Genomic DNA, 16456 nt, shown 5'->3' with positions numbered 1-16456 from the left:
TTTTTCTTCTGGTGTTTCAAAATTGTATTTTTGCAATATTTATGAATAACTTATATATATATTTCTATACTTTGGTGCATATTCCAGCAGTTCATGAAAGTGAATCAGTTTATTTGAGTTGATCAGATGTGCTGTCCTTCAGAATAAAAGACAAAACAATTTAAATTCAGGCGGAAATAAAACAAAAATTATGATTTAATCATTTTATTCTTTCTGTATTAGTGTTTCATTTCTTGAAGAATTCATTTGTGGCGAGCAGACGGATTCTCTCTGAGGTCGTGTCTAACTCGGCTGCTCCACAGATCTCATCACGATGTCTCCAACCTACAAAAAAATTTAATTTTAGAAAAAGAACTTCAATTCAAATGTGTAAGAGTATGTAGAAAACGGAAACCCAGAAACCTGGACATGAGGAGGGGCACTCAGCACGTATGTCACGGCGTTAGCCACGTCTACAGCTTCCAGAGTCTATCAAAGGGTGCATCAAAAGTTACTTTACAGCCTTATATAACACAAGAAGCAACAACAGGAAAGTGTTTTACCTTATACTGGGTGTATAAAGTCGCTGCTTTGTCGGAATGCTGACTGTAAAGCCGCGGACCAAACTCCGTCTCCACTAACCCAGGAGAAATGCACTGCAGAGAGGAAGGAGGAGTCATGAGTGTTAGTGTGATTCATGAAGACTTCTAGTGGTTTTTGGAAACATTGGACGCGGAGTGACGGCGCCTTACGGTGGCTCGGATGTGAGAGTTTGTTTCCCGCAGCTCCTGCCTCAGGGCTTCGGTCAGGGCCGTCACCGCGTACTTGGTGGCCGTGTAGAAATGGATGTCAGGATTGTTTATGACGCGATGTCCACATATGCTGCAACAATGGAGCATGAATGGTTATGCTTCACAAGTCTGTGAATGTTGAGGCGCATAAATACATTTTTCTTCCTTCGAGTTAGTAAAAGTTGGCTAAAAAATTCATTTCACAACATACTTAAATAAGAAAATACAACACATGTATTTTTCAATTTAAAAGAGGAAAAATTAAAATAGATCAAAACTATATTAAAAATATATATATAATAAAAAAATAACGAAAATCAACTGACATTTATTTTAAAAAAAGAAACTTCTGATGCACTGATTTTCTAAAGTCATACCTGTTGATGTGTATGATGTGTCCATCATCCACGTTTCTCTCTTTCATGGACTTGTAGGCTTCACGTGTGCAGATGCTCAGCGCAAGAACGTTCACCTGACGGAGCACGCAAGGGTCAAAAAATGCACATGAAAGTGTCACAAATTCAAGAAAAGTTGACTGCTTCATGTTCAAAATGAAAGCTACTGGAAACATTTCTACTTTTTTTTATAATAATTTGAATAAAACAAATACTCAGACATGCAATTTTAAGTTTAATTTCCTTAATATATTTCCTAATAATCAGAAAAAAATGCCACAAGAACTTGTTAAAAAAAAAAAAAATTAATCGGAGTGAATCTTAAAATTGGGCCTTTTCTTGACTCGTCCTTATCGTTTGTTTGAGCAGTAAAAGCATACATTTCACAGAATTTTAAACCTTCTTTGGTTCTTTAAAATAGATTTATCATATAATTTGTCTAAGTATTGCAGCGAATGACCCAAATCCATTCAGCTCAGTATCACAAGACTGACTTTTTTATTTAGGATTTAATCCGATATAATAATAAACTATTTAAACTTCAGTTTCAAAATTACGTTATGATAGATTTTTGCTAAAATTTATGTTTTAAACCAAGAAAGTTTGGACTCATACTTTAAAAACTGACAACCAAGAGGTTTCATTGACGAAGTTGTAAGAAAAAGCACTAAAATATATGTTTTCTACATTTTATAGCTGAGAATTCTGATGGAAATAAGATTTTTTTTTTTTGCAACATGTCCATGTTTACAGTTTTCTAGGAGGGATTTTTGCTTTACAACCATAATTTGCTGTATTTCCTCACTAATGCTGCTCTGTTTTAACTTAAACATCATATTTCACCTGTAATAACAGATGTAATTCAACAGAATTTTATAAATTCTCAAAGCGGACAGATTCCCTAAAACACTCCAAATCTCTCACATCCAGCATGTTCTTCCAGCTGCTGGTGGTGCCGCTCAGCAGACAGTCTGGGTGAGCCAGGCCGGCGTTGTTGATGCACACGTCCACGCCTTTGTGCTGCGCTTTGATGGCAGAGAACATGGCGAGAATCTCCTCCTCGCTGGTCAAGTCGCACTTGAATGGCACGAGCACGCCGCTGTAGCCCTCGCTCTGAAACTCCGCTGACAGTTTCTGGAAACAAAAACAATGTTTGAACATAATAACTTATATTATACTTATAATAACAACATTGATATGCTGCATGTTATATTGCAAAAGCCAATTATGTTACATATATGTGCTTCACAATAAAATAGAAGCTATTCCATAATCCACGTGTATATTTAATAATAGCTTAAACAATGTTATGATAATATATTAAAATATATAAATCATAGGAACAATAAAGTGTTAGATGATCATGAGTTTCCCAATCCTTGCAGATTAAAGCAAACAAAACTTTATTGGACATCTGGCTTTGTTTGATGATTAAACTTTGGGTGAAACATTAACCACGTTGACTTTATTTACTCCCAGTTTTTTCTGAAGATCAAAAGGAAAACATGGAAATCGCATTTCATGCTGATCTGATGCAGATTATAAGGCAGTTTCACGTTCATTTGCAGCGTGAAAGCTGCGTTCAGGTCACAGTCACAGTCAGGAAATACATCATGGCTGGCTGTTGGATCTAGTTCAAATCTACGCGCTAACTCGGGTTTATGTAACACGACAAAGCGTGCTAAATAATAGCTAATGACACGCTCAGTTTTGGTTACATTTATGATTATATGTGATAAATTGTTTGCATTAAATATTTTTTTTTTTGAAAAACAAAAACTTTATTAGTAGTTTCACTTTGTAACATTAGCGGAACTAAAGCTAGCTAACAACTTTCTTGTTATAACTGGGTAAAACTTCCAACACTTTCCTTTAGAAATCGCTACAAACTTTTAGTTTTTAGTCCTGAACAAACCTTTATTTTCTCCACGTCCCTGGCGCAGCCCATCACCTTCATCCCGCTCCGGACCAACTCTCTGGCGATAGCCGCGCCGATCCCAACCGAGGCGCCGGTCACCAGAGCCACTCTGCCTCTCCAGCGGTCCATCTTCTTCGGGTCAGCGGTCACCACGGCTCGAGAGACAAGACGGGACTGTTGTGACGGGGCGGCGACCTGTCACGGAGCTCTTGTACCCACTGACTCTGAACGCAGCACGCTGGGTGGAAGGAACGCACTACGTCACCGTGATGCGTTCAGGGTCACTCAGAGCAAATACTTTTTTAAAACAGAAAACTTTTAGTTTTCCTTTACCAGGGTCTGCATCCATAGAGGCTCTCTGGCTATAAATAAAATAAAATAATAGTATTATTTTCAAGTAAGGGTTACTAAATTAGCATTTAATTATTTCAGATTAGTTAAGTTTATAAATTTATGGCTGGGGTGCACGCACCTCAAGGATAGACTAAAGCAGGGGTCCCAAATCTAGGCCTCATGGGCCGGCGTCTTTCATCTTCTCCAACCAACCTTCCATTGAAGCTGCATATTGGCCAAACACACCTGATTTAGGTAATCAGCAGCAGATATGGCAGGATTTCTGGAAAACCAGCAGGAGGTTGGGCCTCGAGGGCTGGATTTGGACTCCCCTATAAAAGGTTTTGACATCCCTACTGACTTGATGAGGTCTTGTTTGCTCTATGCTTACTCCAGAATTGACTGATTTAAAAAAAACTCTGGTAAAAAGTCTGATCTTAGCACATATTGTCTCATGCTGTCCAGAGCAGCACTTGGATGATCTGGTTTGGCACAAGGCGTCTTTTATTTTGAAATGAAATCATATGAGCTTCTCTCAAACATGAAACATGTTACAATGTATTATTTACATTGTAATGAATGCACAACAGTATCAAAATAATGTTTTGTTGTTGAATCTTAATAGAAAAAAAAATGTATATATGTCAGGATTCCCCCATCGTGCACCACATCTGACCACCAGAGGGAGCCCTAACCTGAGTACTGACCCTCCACTCCCTCTCCACTCTCAGCAGTCTCTCCCCAAGTCTTGTACTGCCTGGCATACATTTCTGAGCGGTCCTCCTTATTGCATCGCCTGGTTTGTGATCTCTGCCTTTTGCTCCGACCAATATATATATATATATATATATATATATATATATATATATATATATATATATATATATAGATATATATATATATATATATATATATATATATATATACATACAAAAAGTTCTGAATTTAGAAATTGGTAAATGGTAGTGTATATTTATAAAGTGCTGTACTATGTACTGTAGGTAGAAGGCCCAAAGCACTGTACAGTCCCATTCAAAACTGATTTGCAGGTAAATAAATCCGACCTAACCTAACCACCACCAGGAGCAATGTGGGGTTCTGTTTCTTGCCCAAGGGCACTTGGAATATGGAGTGGAAACCAATCAGATCAGAGGTCGACCCTGCTAAGTCTGCACACCGGATCCCCAATTTAGCAAAAATTAACAAATAAATAATTATAGTAATGTGTAAGTGTGCAGCAACTGAATAAGAATAAAATTGAACTGGTGAGATTTACGTGGCGCATCTGCACCAAGAACACATTGACTTCCTGTTTGAACCTCATTTGATAAAAATAAATAAATAGATAAATAAAAACAGGCAGATAAGTTGAAATAATATGTCCATGAGAGGATTGTAACAGTTGCCGACCTTAGATAGTATTAAGCTTCAAAGAAACACTTAAAACTAGTGTTTGTCATTACTGACTCAAAATAAACAGGCATCTGAAGATATTTTATAATGATTAAATTAAAACTGAAATGTTTTGACTGTCAGCTACTGTATGTTTGTTGAAAATATACTTTTAAACATTCATATGCAGATACCACAGCTGGTTCAAACAGATATTTTTGACAAAACAATGATTAAAATCAAATGTATAGCTGTAAAATATGTGTACATTATGACAGAGATACAATAATGTCAGATTTAACCTAAAAATATCAGAGATACAAACATTTCTTACATTATTTTTATACAACACCTAAATCAAAATGTTGTTTTTGTTGTAAAACATATTTGTAATTCTATCACAGTTGTAGTAAGGTAACCACTCCATTTGGGCTATTTTTCCTGCATGTTAATGATTGATTATAATGTAATATTCGACAAGTTTAGAAAATGATTTTTTGAACTTTCATCATTACCAAACTTTTGAAAAGTTCAGCACAAAAGCCCTGAACTCATGTTATGTTATCCATATCTTTCCACATTTAGATTTAATTAGCAAACATTCAGATCAGAACAAAGGTTTGATTTGATTTTAAAAGGTTAAAATAAGATCTGCCACATTTAAATCCACACAATCTACAGTTTCAAGTCAAATGTTTTTCCTCGTCTTGTTACTTCATTGACATTCAGATCAAATGGGATGTATGATGTCCAGAGACAGAGCATGTGATGTAACCATGAAAGGCTCTACACTGCTCCACAGCACAAAATCACCACTGTTTAAATCAGAACAAGCGTTCAGTGTTTGGGAGTTGGGATGCTTCGGTGGGAAGCACATGGTTGTAAAGTCTGTGACCAGTTTCTTTTACTTTCTAAACTTTTTTCACTTTTATTAATTTCACATTGTGTTTCTGATTTATTCAATTAGGCTATAACCAGGTAGAGGTTTAGGAAAATAAGGAACAAAATATTTTCAAAATAATTTAAAAATTACAGGCAACTTTCAGAATGACTCGTGATAGAATTGCATTGAATTTGACCATTTTGGTTTTCATGGTTTGTCCTATAAAAAAAGATTAATTTTGTGTGTTTTTGTTCATGCACAAATGAAGATAGAATGTTAGAGAGATGGAAAAAGATGGACCAGTTCACAAGGTTGATAATTTCCCAAAGCTGTCCTCCGTTCATCTCCTTTATTAAGTTTTGTGATAGTAAAGCACAGTGGCTCTTAGAGAGATTATACAGAGGGTGTTACTAATGTAATGTAATATTTGCAGCTAAGTGATTTCATAAGAATATCATCATGAGTTTACAGTTTTTGAAGAAGAAATTGCATCAGGATTCACTTTCCACTAGACTAATTTTGGAGATTAAAATGTGACTCTGAACCCAAATGTTTCTCCTAAATGTAGAAACACAATCCTTGACCCGCCTTCCTCTGCAGACTCTAAATTTAACTGACTACAATAATCCTTTAATAATTTCAGTCTCAGATTTGGAACTGAACTTGTTCAACTTCTTCCAGGAAGAGATTTAAATTCTTTGCTACTCAGACCAAAAGTATTCAGGATTTAAACTTTGGAAATGTTGTTACATAACAAAGGCTTTGATCTGATGCCTTCAATTATGCTTCTTTTTAAACAGTAATTTTCCTTGATTAAGTAAATATGCAGTGTGTTTTCAGAAATGCATGTTCTCCCTGCAGCACATATCAGATTTACTTGGGGCTTTTTGGTACAAATTAGATTTTGGTTCCAAATTTGGATCTACATTCCAATGAAGATGTTTCTAAATTAGTTATTTGCCTACAAAAACAAAGATAAAATGGAAATCCCTTGGTCCAAACTCAAAGTTTTATATTTTTCTACCAGGTTAAATCACTTCTATAAATGCAGATACTTAAAAGCTCATGTGTAATGATAGAGTTAAAATAGAACAACAGAAATAGGTTTCACTGTATGCTTTAGTTTGAAAAATGTTTTTTGGTTAGACGCTTACTTGCTGCCAAAAACCCTACAGTTGGATATCATCATTTTTTTTTTTTCATTTGGAATTTATTTTATAATGGTATAGGTAGATTTGATTTAATTAACTATAATATATATATATATATATATATATATATATGTGTGTGTACGCTTCATGAGTTTTTTGTGAAATAATCAAGATAAAGAAAGGTTTAACAAACAACTAGACTAATGTATACATTTTTAAAGTTTTATTTAATTAAAGATAAACTTTTAGAAATGTATTTCTATGTAAAAATATATAGAAATATACCACAGTTATCTGAACTAAGAATCAAGTACTTTTGCCTAACAACCACTCTCATCACTCTCGTTTTTGACCACTAGAGGGCAGTATGTAACAACAGGAGCAGACATGACAGCTGTAAAATCAACGATACACTGATGCTGTCTTTTCATTATTCATGTTCTTTGGATGTTTCACAATTCAAACCTAACAACAAAACCACAACTATGCAATATTAGAGTTCAACAAAGTTCAACGCAATTTGTCTTGGGTAACCATGGAATCAGACAAGGGACTTTTCAAGGCCCAGGATGCATTTTTGTGCATAAACTTCAATTTTTTACGCCCTTTTTTTCAATTTATTTCCAAATTTAGCCTCTCAGTTTTCTTTGAGAGAGGAATCCGTCCCCAAAAGTAAAGCATAATTAAATCAGTGCTTTGGCAGGATTATACTTCCTGATGCCATTAGGTGCTGCGTTTGTTCCTGACTCTTCCATGCTATCTACATCAGCCCGACTCGACGAGGAGATCACTCTGGCCATAATCCCATGTTGCACAGGAATAGATAACTGATGCAAGGTCAGGCCCCGTGTGTGCTCTCTTAATCTGCAATATGCACAGTCATGCTGCAAGAGTTCCTCTCTGTTTTATGAAACACAAAGTCGTGATCACACAAACGGCTTGTTGTAAATACATTTGAACACGACTAAAGTCTCTGTAACTTTTTCTTCATCGATCATCTTTATTTTCTCACATCTTCTCTCGGTATGAGCATGCCACCCATCCCCCACTTCCTCTTCACTCGCTTGGTGTGACTCTGAGGTTTGGGTTGTCGTGACAACGGAGGACACAGACCGCCTCTGATCTTTGTGCAAAGTTTCTATTTTGCAAGCGTGTTGCTCAGTGGCTGCTGCGATGGAGAGGCCTTGCACCACCACCCTGCCCCCAATCACACCTTTTTCAAGAAGCAAAGGAGTTCTCAGAAAGAGTAAAAAAAAATGTCTTTCATGTCTTCTACGGCTGCACGGTTCTGAGGACGATGGTGGAGGAGCTTCCTTTTTCTGACATGTTAGTGCAGCAGTATTGTGGTATTAGTGTGGCTGTCTCAGTCCAGGTCCTGAAAACTGCTTAGTCACTCCACTCATTCATCCATGCTTGAATCTTCTTCATGAAATAATTTGGAGATTGAATCTTCTTCTCAACAACATTTCCAGAACTAGTTTACACTATAAATGGTAGTTTTAAGTCACAGAAGCAGGTTGGGAGGCATTTTTGAGTATCGACTTCTCGATTTTGTTTTCCCTTTTACATTTTTTCCCAAATAAAAATCTATATTTTAATCAGTGCTCTTTGAGAGAAGACACCATCACTACAAAAACTGCTTTTCTCCAGGTTGGAACCTCATGAAAACATCTCATAAACCCACTCGTGAAAAGTGATTTTCAGTCGAATCTAACATGACTTGATCAAATCTGCAAATCTTGAAGCCAAACTCTCATCTCAAAGCAGGTGAACTGCTCATTAAAAATGCAGAATGTCCTTAAAAGGGATGGGGTCGCTCTGCTCAAGCTTTACGGATGCTTGAATTTTGCATGTGCGGGCCAGCATTTAGCTGTACTTCCTTAAAAATTCATCTCAATAAGAATTAAAAGCACCTACACATGGATGAAACTGCTAATTTTCTGAACCTGAAATGTTAAAAATAATGTAAACAAAAAGTATGTGAAGGATTTTGAGTAAAACTTTAAATAAAAATATAATAAATTGTGCATTGTAAAGACTCATTTTGCATACTTCAGTCCTTTTCCCGCCCACTTATGTGCGTGCATGTGCGTGCGTGCGTGTCGAGCTTTTCCTGTGTGAACCACGTGGTCATGACAGGGTTAATAAAAAGCTCACGCTCACTTCTGGGTTTTCTCTGTTATCTCTGGAGTCCAAAGGCTGGTAAGATCCTGACAATAATCGACTTTTCTCTAAACCTCCAATGACTATTAACTACTGTCTGTTTAACAACTTCCTCCTCAGCATCTTCATCAAATGTTTTGAGTTTGTTTAAAAAAAAAAAGTCTGTTTTTGGTGAGGAACCTGCCTGTTCTTCTCCACCGGAACCACCAGAAACTACTGATGTACAGTGTTGTCACCCATAAAGTAGAAAGCACTACTAAACTTCACTATACAGTGTAGTGTTTCCTACTTTATGGATGAGTACACTGTTGGCTGCAGAGGACAGTAAAAGAAGACGACTTCCATCAAAACCTTCTTGTCATTTTGATTTGTTTGATTGTATATTCATCAAATGTAAATGAAAATGTTTAATTTTATGAATAAAACTACAAAAAATGAGCTTAAAATCCTTTAAAAGAAGCAGGTAAGCACCACACGATTATTTCCTGTTTTTGCTTTCCATCTGATGAAACTGAAACTTTTCACATTTTTTTAGAATATTTTTATTATTGCAACAAACCTAAAAAAAATAACATTCTTTCTGCATATATGGTCAGAATTATTATAAAATGTACAAATGTAATATAAGGCAAAATGGATCCATTCATGTCACATATTTTCTGTCTTCTTCAACTGAATAAAAACATCAGGATTTATTTGAAATGTTTGTATTTTTATATATCTATATATATCAAAATATGTTGAAATTGTGCAATAAATTTACAATTGATGAGAACTCTTTGCAACATCCTGGTTGCAAATGTTGGTCAAATATTTGCACTCCATCGTATGAAAATAACTTAAAAAATACACATTTTTTGACACATTTCTGCTATTTTCTCAGTAAAAGCTGCAGATTTCTCCTCGTTCCTAAGAAACTTGGCATTCGTAGCAAAACAGGTTAGCAAGTCTCCTCTAATTCCAGGGTAACGGCTGCAGGAAGTTTGATGGAACCAAACCTCGCCGACCGTGAAGATCCCCCTTAAAAAATAAAAATTCAGAGCATGAATGCAAACATAAAAACGATGTAATACTTGTAGAGAATATCTTACATAATAGAATCCATCTTGATCCATGTCACCCAAAACATAGATGATGTCTCCACATCGAAAGCCCATTTCGGCCTGAAATAGACGAAGATTTAACTTCGTTCTGATAGAGTTGAGAGTCTGGTTTGGTGGAGCGCTCACCTCGCTGTCCATGTTGGGGGAGCTCTCCCATGGATCATAGTCGAATAAGGCGATCATTCTGCGAACGGACACATCATCGGGCACGCTGACTGTGTCGCTCAGATCTGGCGTCAAAGACATACCTGTTTGACAGACGATGCAGAGCTTTGAAGCTCTAGAATTTGTAAGAAGTTGATGTCAGCAGCAGACTGCACTATCCAGCTTTGGGGTGGTCTACCACTGAAGGTTGATACCTGTGTGATCAACTGGGATGAATCCCTGCTGCATGAGAAGATGCTTCAGGTACTCGTCTTCCACTGGGATTTCAGCCACCATGTTGCTTGGCACATAACCAGACAGACCACCAGACTCTCCGTGGTAAAAACCATCAACGTCTTTGTCTCCAAACACCTGCAGAGTCAACATATGTGCTTTTTTATCTGCTCAGATTTTAAATGTGTGTAACTTGCTGAAGCAAGTTAAAAAAAGGCGGTAAATCACACCACTGAGCTGGAAACACTAACAGGAAACACAGAGGCAAGGCTCGTGTCTTTGTTCAGCAGGCCTGAACCCTGAGCAAACAGGAAACATCAGCACGATCTGTCAGAAAGGCCTTACAACTAACCAAATGAGGAAATGGTGAAGAAACCCTCAATCGTGAAACCTTCACACCGTCTCACCTGGATTATCTGGCCTGGCACGAAGGGCAGCTCCTCTGCAGCTCGCTCGTAGTTGGGAGACATGGCAGCAGGGTTGTATGGGTAAAGTGCCACAAAGATTCGAGCGGTGGGAATGGACAGTTGGCTGGCCGTCTCCAATTCCCAATCCCTGAGATCCTCCGGAGTAGCAACCCTCACTTCATCTGGGTATATCAAAACATCTAGTTCCAGCCTCGTCTCCATCGGCGGCGGCAGGAGCAGCAGCACTTCCCGACTGTCCACCTGGCAGACAGATGGCTGCTGTAGACAGCAGACCTCTCCTTACCTTCATCCTAATTTGAGGCAACTAAGCTAAGCAGAAGGAGCTCTAATCCTCTTTGAAACAAGTAGACGGATTCGTTAGTTCAGCAAAGACTTTGGTCGGCATAACTGCACTCTGCGAATACAGAGGTTGTTTTAAAAGGTGCACATTTGCAATTTGTCTTTCAGAAATATAATTATAGTTAGGTCCTGTATAATGTGAACTTAAAACTTAAATTTATGTATTTTTTTAAACTTAAATATGCCATTGAAATGTTATTTTTATATACTCTTCTTCTAGGCAAAACTTTTTAATTATGTTGCATAATGTATTTCATTAAAAAATAAGTTAAAATCCACAGTTACACTAGATGTGAGAAAAAAATAATTTTCAAAAAAACGTTTTTTTTTTAAGTCAAACTGACTCCTCCTCTTGTTCCTCGTTACTCGACTTGACCCAGTTAACTTGTCAGAGAAAATCTGCATTTCCTGTCGAGATCTGAGTCCAGTTAAAGAGGTGATAATCTAAGAAAAGCTTCTCTGGTTATCTGAGTGCAAATACAAATAAATAAACAAATAAATAGAAAAAACTGTTGACATTTTTCAGATTGAAATATTGTACCTAGAAGTATTGATGGAGGCTCACTTTTCTCCTGTTTTGTTTTAAATTAGTTTTCATAATTTTATTGTTGTCTCTCAAGAAAATTAATCTATATTCTTATTTACAGTAGAAGCAGTTTGGATGTTTAAAAATGTGCACTAATATTTGTGCTCACATAAATTAATGAAATAAGACTTCTGTTTGTCTTTTATTAGAATTATTGAAGATTGTTGTGTTTATGGTTTTTAATTATTTTATTTTTTCACAAATAAAACGCCATTTTCATGCTAGCGGTCTATGTATTTTTGATTTTTAGCAATTTCATCATAATGTCATCATAATGTTCAACTTCTATTTGATGCAAACTTGAGTTTAGTATTTATTTATTTGCTTGTTGGTTTGTTTGTTTGTTTATTTTTTGTTATTTTTATTATTTTATATTACATTTTTTGGCCCCTATAAATTGCTGCTACATAAAATGAACAAGCAAAAAACTCACTTCAAAAGGCCAGACGATGCCTTTATCTTGGGCTTTCTATAGTTATAAGTCATGTATTATTTTAAAACAACATTTATTTGAAGTGTAATCACAGATACATAAGTGATGATTCATGGCTGTACTTTTAAGTAAACCTCTGTGAGCAGCTGAATGGATTTGTTTTATTTTTTTAAATGGTCACAGATTTACTGTTTGTTATGTGCGACGAAGTATTAGGGCCACAGGAAAAAAAAGGAATATAAAAAGTTTTTTTTCTCGTAAATTTACGACTTTTAATCTCATAAAGGTTGATGTTTTTTCTTGTAAATTTATGAAAAAAGTCATACAGTTTGTTTATGACTTTTAAAGTAATAAAAATATGACTTTAATACTTATTTTCTCAAAAATTTACAAGATTTAAAGTTGTAAGTTAATGCAAATTTTTTTGTAAACTGGCCCTGATTCTCCGTCATAGTTTTAAGATAACTAATGAAAAAATTCAGGAAAAAGAGAAGGACTATGCAGTTTACGATAAAGTGAATAGTAATATGGTGTTCCCCTGCAGATGGTGAAGAAAGGACAGCCGAATGAGCAAAAGGGAGGCTTATACAGAGGGTACAGTGAGTCAGAAACAGGTGATTTACAGATTCTAATTAACAAAGCAACCTTAATGTTAATTTAAATGCAACAAATTAACAATTAGGCCTTTATTTTTTAATAAAAAATAATCTAACTCTTGTGAAATGAGGGGCAGCAAATTTGATTGATCTCACACAGATGTGTGACTCATTCATATTGATTTTGGGGCTAAGAGTTTTGCTCAGTCAAATATTACAAACTGTTTTGTCCTGAACAATTAATTAAGGATTGTAGTGAACGACATTTCTAAAAGCAATTAAGTGAAGAGCTCTTCACTTTGTCCAACTTGCTTCTTCAAAATCCAGTCATGAATGAATATGTTATAAAAGGTTTTCTGTGCTTAAAGCTGCAGAGCTGGAGCCTCACCAGCAGAGTTTGCCCTTAAGCCACTCACGGTGAAAAAGAAGACCGGAACTACAAGAATGGATGACTAGCAAACACATAGGAAAGCATTAATTCAGCCATTCCTTATCTGTTTTTTTTTAATCACTCCTTTGGTTATTTTTTTTTTTGGTGTATTTTATATATATCTACCACTAATTGCATATTCCTAAACTGTTTATTCAAAATTAGTTCTTTCTACACACATTTTATGTTGGATTACATTATCATTTCTTTCTTAGTTTAATTGTGTTCTTAACAGGACTTTCATTTTGAACAAAAGGTTCATGGATAGGGCAAAAGAAAAAGAGTTACATGACAAACTGTGTGATGAATGTGATACTCACCTTAATGTATTAAATAGGAAACTACAGTCATCATTCATCTGATGACCTAAATGTTTAAAGACTCACTCCAAATTCTATTTTGTTTGTTTTTAACATGTTCTTGTAGCCTTTTTTCTCATTATGGAGGACATACATAAATAAATGTCTGCAAAAAATTGGTCCTAGAAAATGACAGGTTTTTGATTTATTTAAATAGCCTAATTTAAACACAACTTCAATGATTCAAAGAACAGGACATCTTTCTTTCCCTTCTTTTCAACGCAAAAATAAAACTGGACCAAACACTGATTGTCCAGCATTAATTGTATATTTTTTATCTATCATTAAGGTTGCTCTGTAACATGTCAACAAAGACAGTAGATCACACGACACGCAGCGAGAGCCCCCTGGTTCAAATTCTTCTTCTTGTGCATGTGTGGGTTTTCTCTGGGCACTCCGACTTCCTCCCACAGTCCAAAACATGCTCCATAGGTTAATGGGTTACTCCAAAAGTGTTTGCGTAGGTTTGCATGTGTGAGTGTTTCGGAGTGATTGTGTGCCCTGCAACAGACTGATGACCTTTCCAGGATGTACCCCGCCCTTGCCCAACAGTAGCTGGGACAGGCTCCAGCAACCCCATGACTCCATAAAAGATATAGTGGGCAAAGAAGATGAATAGATGGACTGCAAGAATTGAACTGAAGTGTTTTTAATCTAGAAATTTTACAGAGTTTGAAATAATTTTCATGAAGTATTTGCACCATAGAGACTAACTTGCACAGTAATTTGGTTTTCTAAAATGTAATATTCAGTTGAAAGTTAGACCAAGATCATTGAAATCACATCCAGGTGTTGTTTTTTCTCCTCTCAGAAAGACTCCAGAGGTTTCTAATGAACTGAGTTGCAAACTATTTTCTTAATATATGGCAATTGGTAAGACTAAATTAAGCAAATACTAAAATTTGTTGCAGATGTAGTTTTGAAGTATTAGATTTACGGTTATGTGTGGAGAATTGACTGTATTAGACAACTGGACGCAGTAATCCCTCCCCTTTCTCAAAGACAAACAGCTATTACTCAGTCATTATATTTGTCAAAAAAAACATTCTTGCTGTGATATCTTTTTTTTTAACATGTTCTTGCTAATGTTATGTCATGCTATGTTTAATCAAAAGATAGATTAACGAGCCTAATTTTGAGGTATTTTTATTTAAATTTGTGAAAATGTGGCACAGCAAAATATCAAAACACAATTTAAAAAGTGGCTTTATAATGTCTTCTTATTATAACGGACTTCCAACCATCACTCACTCCTGATTGGAGAGAGTAGCTGCCATAGAAACGTAGACACAGACCGACTTGGAGCAATCGCTGCTTATTGACAATGTCCTGTTCCAACATGGCGAAAGTTGTTTCACCAAAAAATGCTGACTGAATTAACTTAATTTCTCTGGAACCGGAGGCAAGTTGTTTTCTATGGGTGACATTCCACTCCCTCTCTCCAGTTCTTGAATACAGTCAATGCTGTGGATAGATGAACCCAAAGCCCTGAAATGGGACTAGACGGTTCATGTGAAGGTGTCTTGTCCTTCCCCGTCCCTCTGCACCAAAGGACTATTCCGTTCATAGCAAGTTAGCAAGCAGAGAGAAACTCCTCGAAGAGATAAAAAAAAGTGCTAAGATGAAGCGCAGTTATTCATCCGATGGCGAAAAAAGGAAAGGCAAGGAGAAAACAAAAAAAAAATGTGTTGTGACTCTTACAAAAGCACAGGAAGACAAAACAGGGGGGAAAAAACAAAATGGATGAGACTTAAAAAGAAGAAAAAGAAAGAAATGTTTAGTTCTATCATTCATTTTTTGGTGACAAGTTAGTGCCTCGAATAAATTCTATTTTTTTCCAAGTAAAAATGATGGAAATAAAATGAATTTGTTTAACATTTAAATGTTTTTTAAATGGTTATTAAAACATTTGGATTCTTGACATTCATGCTTTCTAAAGTGAACCAGTGAAGAAGTTATTTGATGGATGTTTTACCCTATAAGGATAAAAAAAAAAAAAAAAATTCTTGGAACCCGTGTTATCATTCAAAACTGTTAAATCCGCCTGTGGAGACAAAGGGGGCTTTCAGAAAGCTGAAGCCCCGGAAATCCCAGCTGTTTTGCACGGCCATGCCCACAAGCCTGGCCCACTATCCCCCATGTACGGAGCGTTACATCATTGGCACAGACACCCACCTTCCCGAGTGATGACGCAGCCCATGGAGGAGAAGCAGGAGGAGGAGGAGGAGGAGGAATGCGAGAGGGTGGGAGTGAGGAGAGGGTGTCCCGTCTGCGCGCAGCTCAGTCAGACAGCAGAGAGCAGCTGCAGCAGGAGGCTCGTGTTAGGTTTCACTGCATTGCGATTTCAAATATCGATTATTTCCTCCACATAAAGCCGCGCGAATAAGCTCGACTAGGCAACCAAATATCATAGAAGAAAATGGTTGATCGCGAGCAGCTGGTGCAGAAAGCCAGGCTGGCTGAACAGGCTGAGCGGTACGATGACATGGCAGCTGCTATGAAGTCGGTAAGTCACTTCCAGAGAGGATGGAAATCGTGTGTGTGAGTGATGGGGAGGCGCTGCTGCGTCTGCGTAAAAGCGCACCACGGCTGTGGATCTGTGCGCACGCGGGATCGAATTTACCAGATCCAAAAAAACATAATTTAATCACAATTTTCTTCTCTGTAGAGGTAATTTTGGCACCTCTCTCTTTAAAGAAAAATATTTTAATTATTTATTATTTTATTGACCAGTCGGGTCCAGATTGCCCGGTGTTTGGGCGGTGCCTCTGTCGGCTGTACATTTCATTGAAAGGGTAT

General features: G+C 36.6%; 3 protein-coding genes across 3 annotated transcripts in view; 1 reads left to right on the top strand and 2 right to left on the bottom strand.

Annotated features, from left to right (window-relative positions):
- Positions 1–188: 188 nt before the first annotated feature.
- Positions 189–3318, bottom strand: LOC112149002 (dehydrogenase/reductase SDR family member 11). Its single transcript, XM_024276439.2, has 7 exons — positions 3081–3318; positions 2090–2299; positions 1148–1242; positions 732–861; positions 543–635; positions 403–468; positions 189–324 (listed from the first exon to the last, which is right to left on the bottom strand). The coding sequence occupies exons 1-7, from the start codon at positions 3210–3212 to the stop codon at positions 283–285; spliced, it is 768 nt and encodes a 255-aa protein (XP_024132207.1). The 5' UTR covers positions 3213–3318; the 3' UTR covers positions 189–282.
- Positions 3319–9552: 6234 nt separating this feature from the next.
- si:ch211-105f12.2 (RIMS-binding protein 2-like) lies at positions 9553–11820 on the bottom strand. The gene is made up of 5 exons (XM_024277912.2): positions 10894–11820; positions 10468–10624; positions 10235–10356; positions 10097–10168; positions 9553–10025 (listed from the first exon to the last, which is right to left on the bottom strand). The coding sequence occupies exons 1-5, from the start codon at positions 11113–11115 to the stop codon at positions 9960–9962; spliced, it is 639 nt and encodes a 212-aa protein (XP_024133680.1). The 5' UTR covers positions 11116–11820; the 3' UTR covers positions 9553–9959.
- Positions 11821–15884: 4064 nt separating this feature from the next.
- Positions 15885–16456, top strand: part of ywhag2 (3-monooxygenase/tryptophan 5-monooxygenase activation protein, gamma polypeptide 2) — a 6852-nt gene continuing 6280 nt past the window's right edge. Inside the window, exon 1 of the mRNA XM_024277306.2 lies at positions 15885–16163. Within this exon, the coding sequence (XP_024133074.1) occupies positions 16077–16163 (87 nt within the window). The 5' untranslated portion in view covers positions 15885–16076. The remainder of the gene's footprint in view (positions 16164–16456) is intronic.

The sequence above is a fragment of the Oryzias melastigma genome, linkage group LG13, assembly GCF_002922805.2.
Source record: "Oryzias melastigma strain HK-1 linkage group LG13, ASM292280v2, whole genome shotgun sequence".
In the NCBI taxonomy this organism is placed as follows: domain Eukaryota; kingdom Metazoa; phylum Chordata; class Actinopteri; order Beloniformes; family Adrianichthyidae; genus Oryzias; species Oryzias melastigma.
The sequence above is the reverse complement of the archived record's forward strand: the minus strand, read 5'-3'. Positions and strand labels throughout refer to the sequence as shown.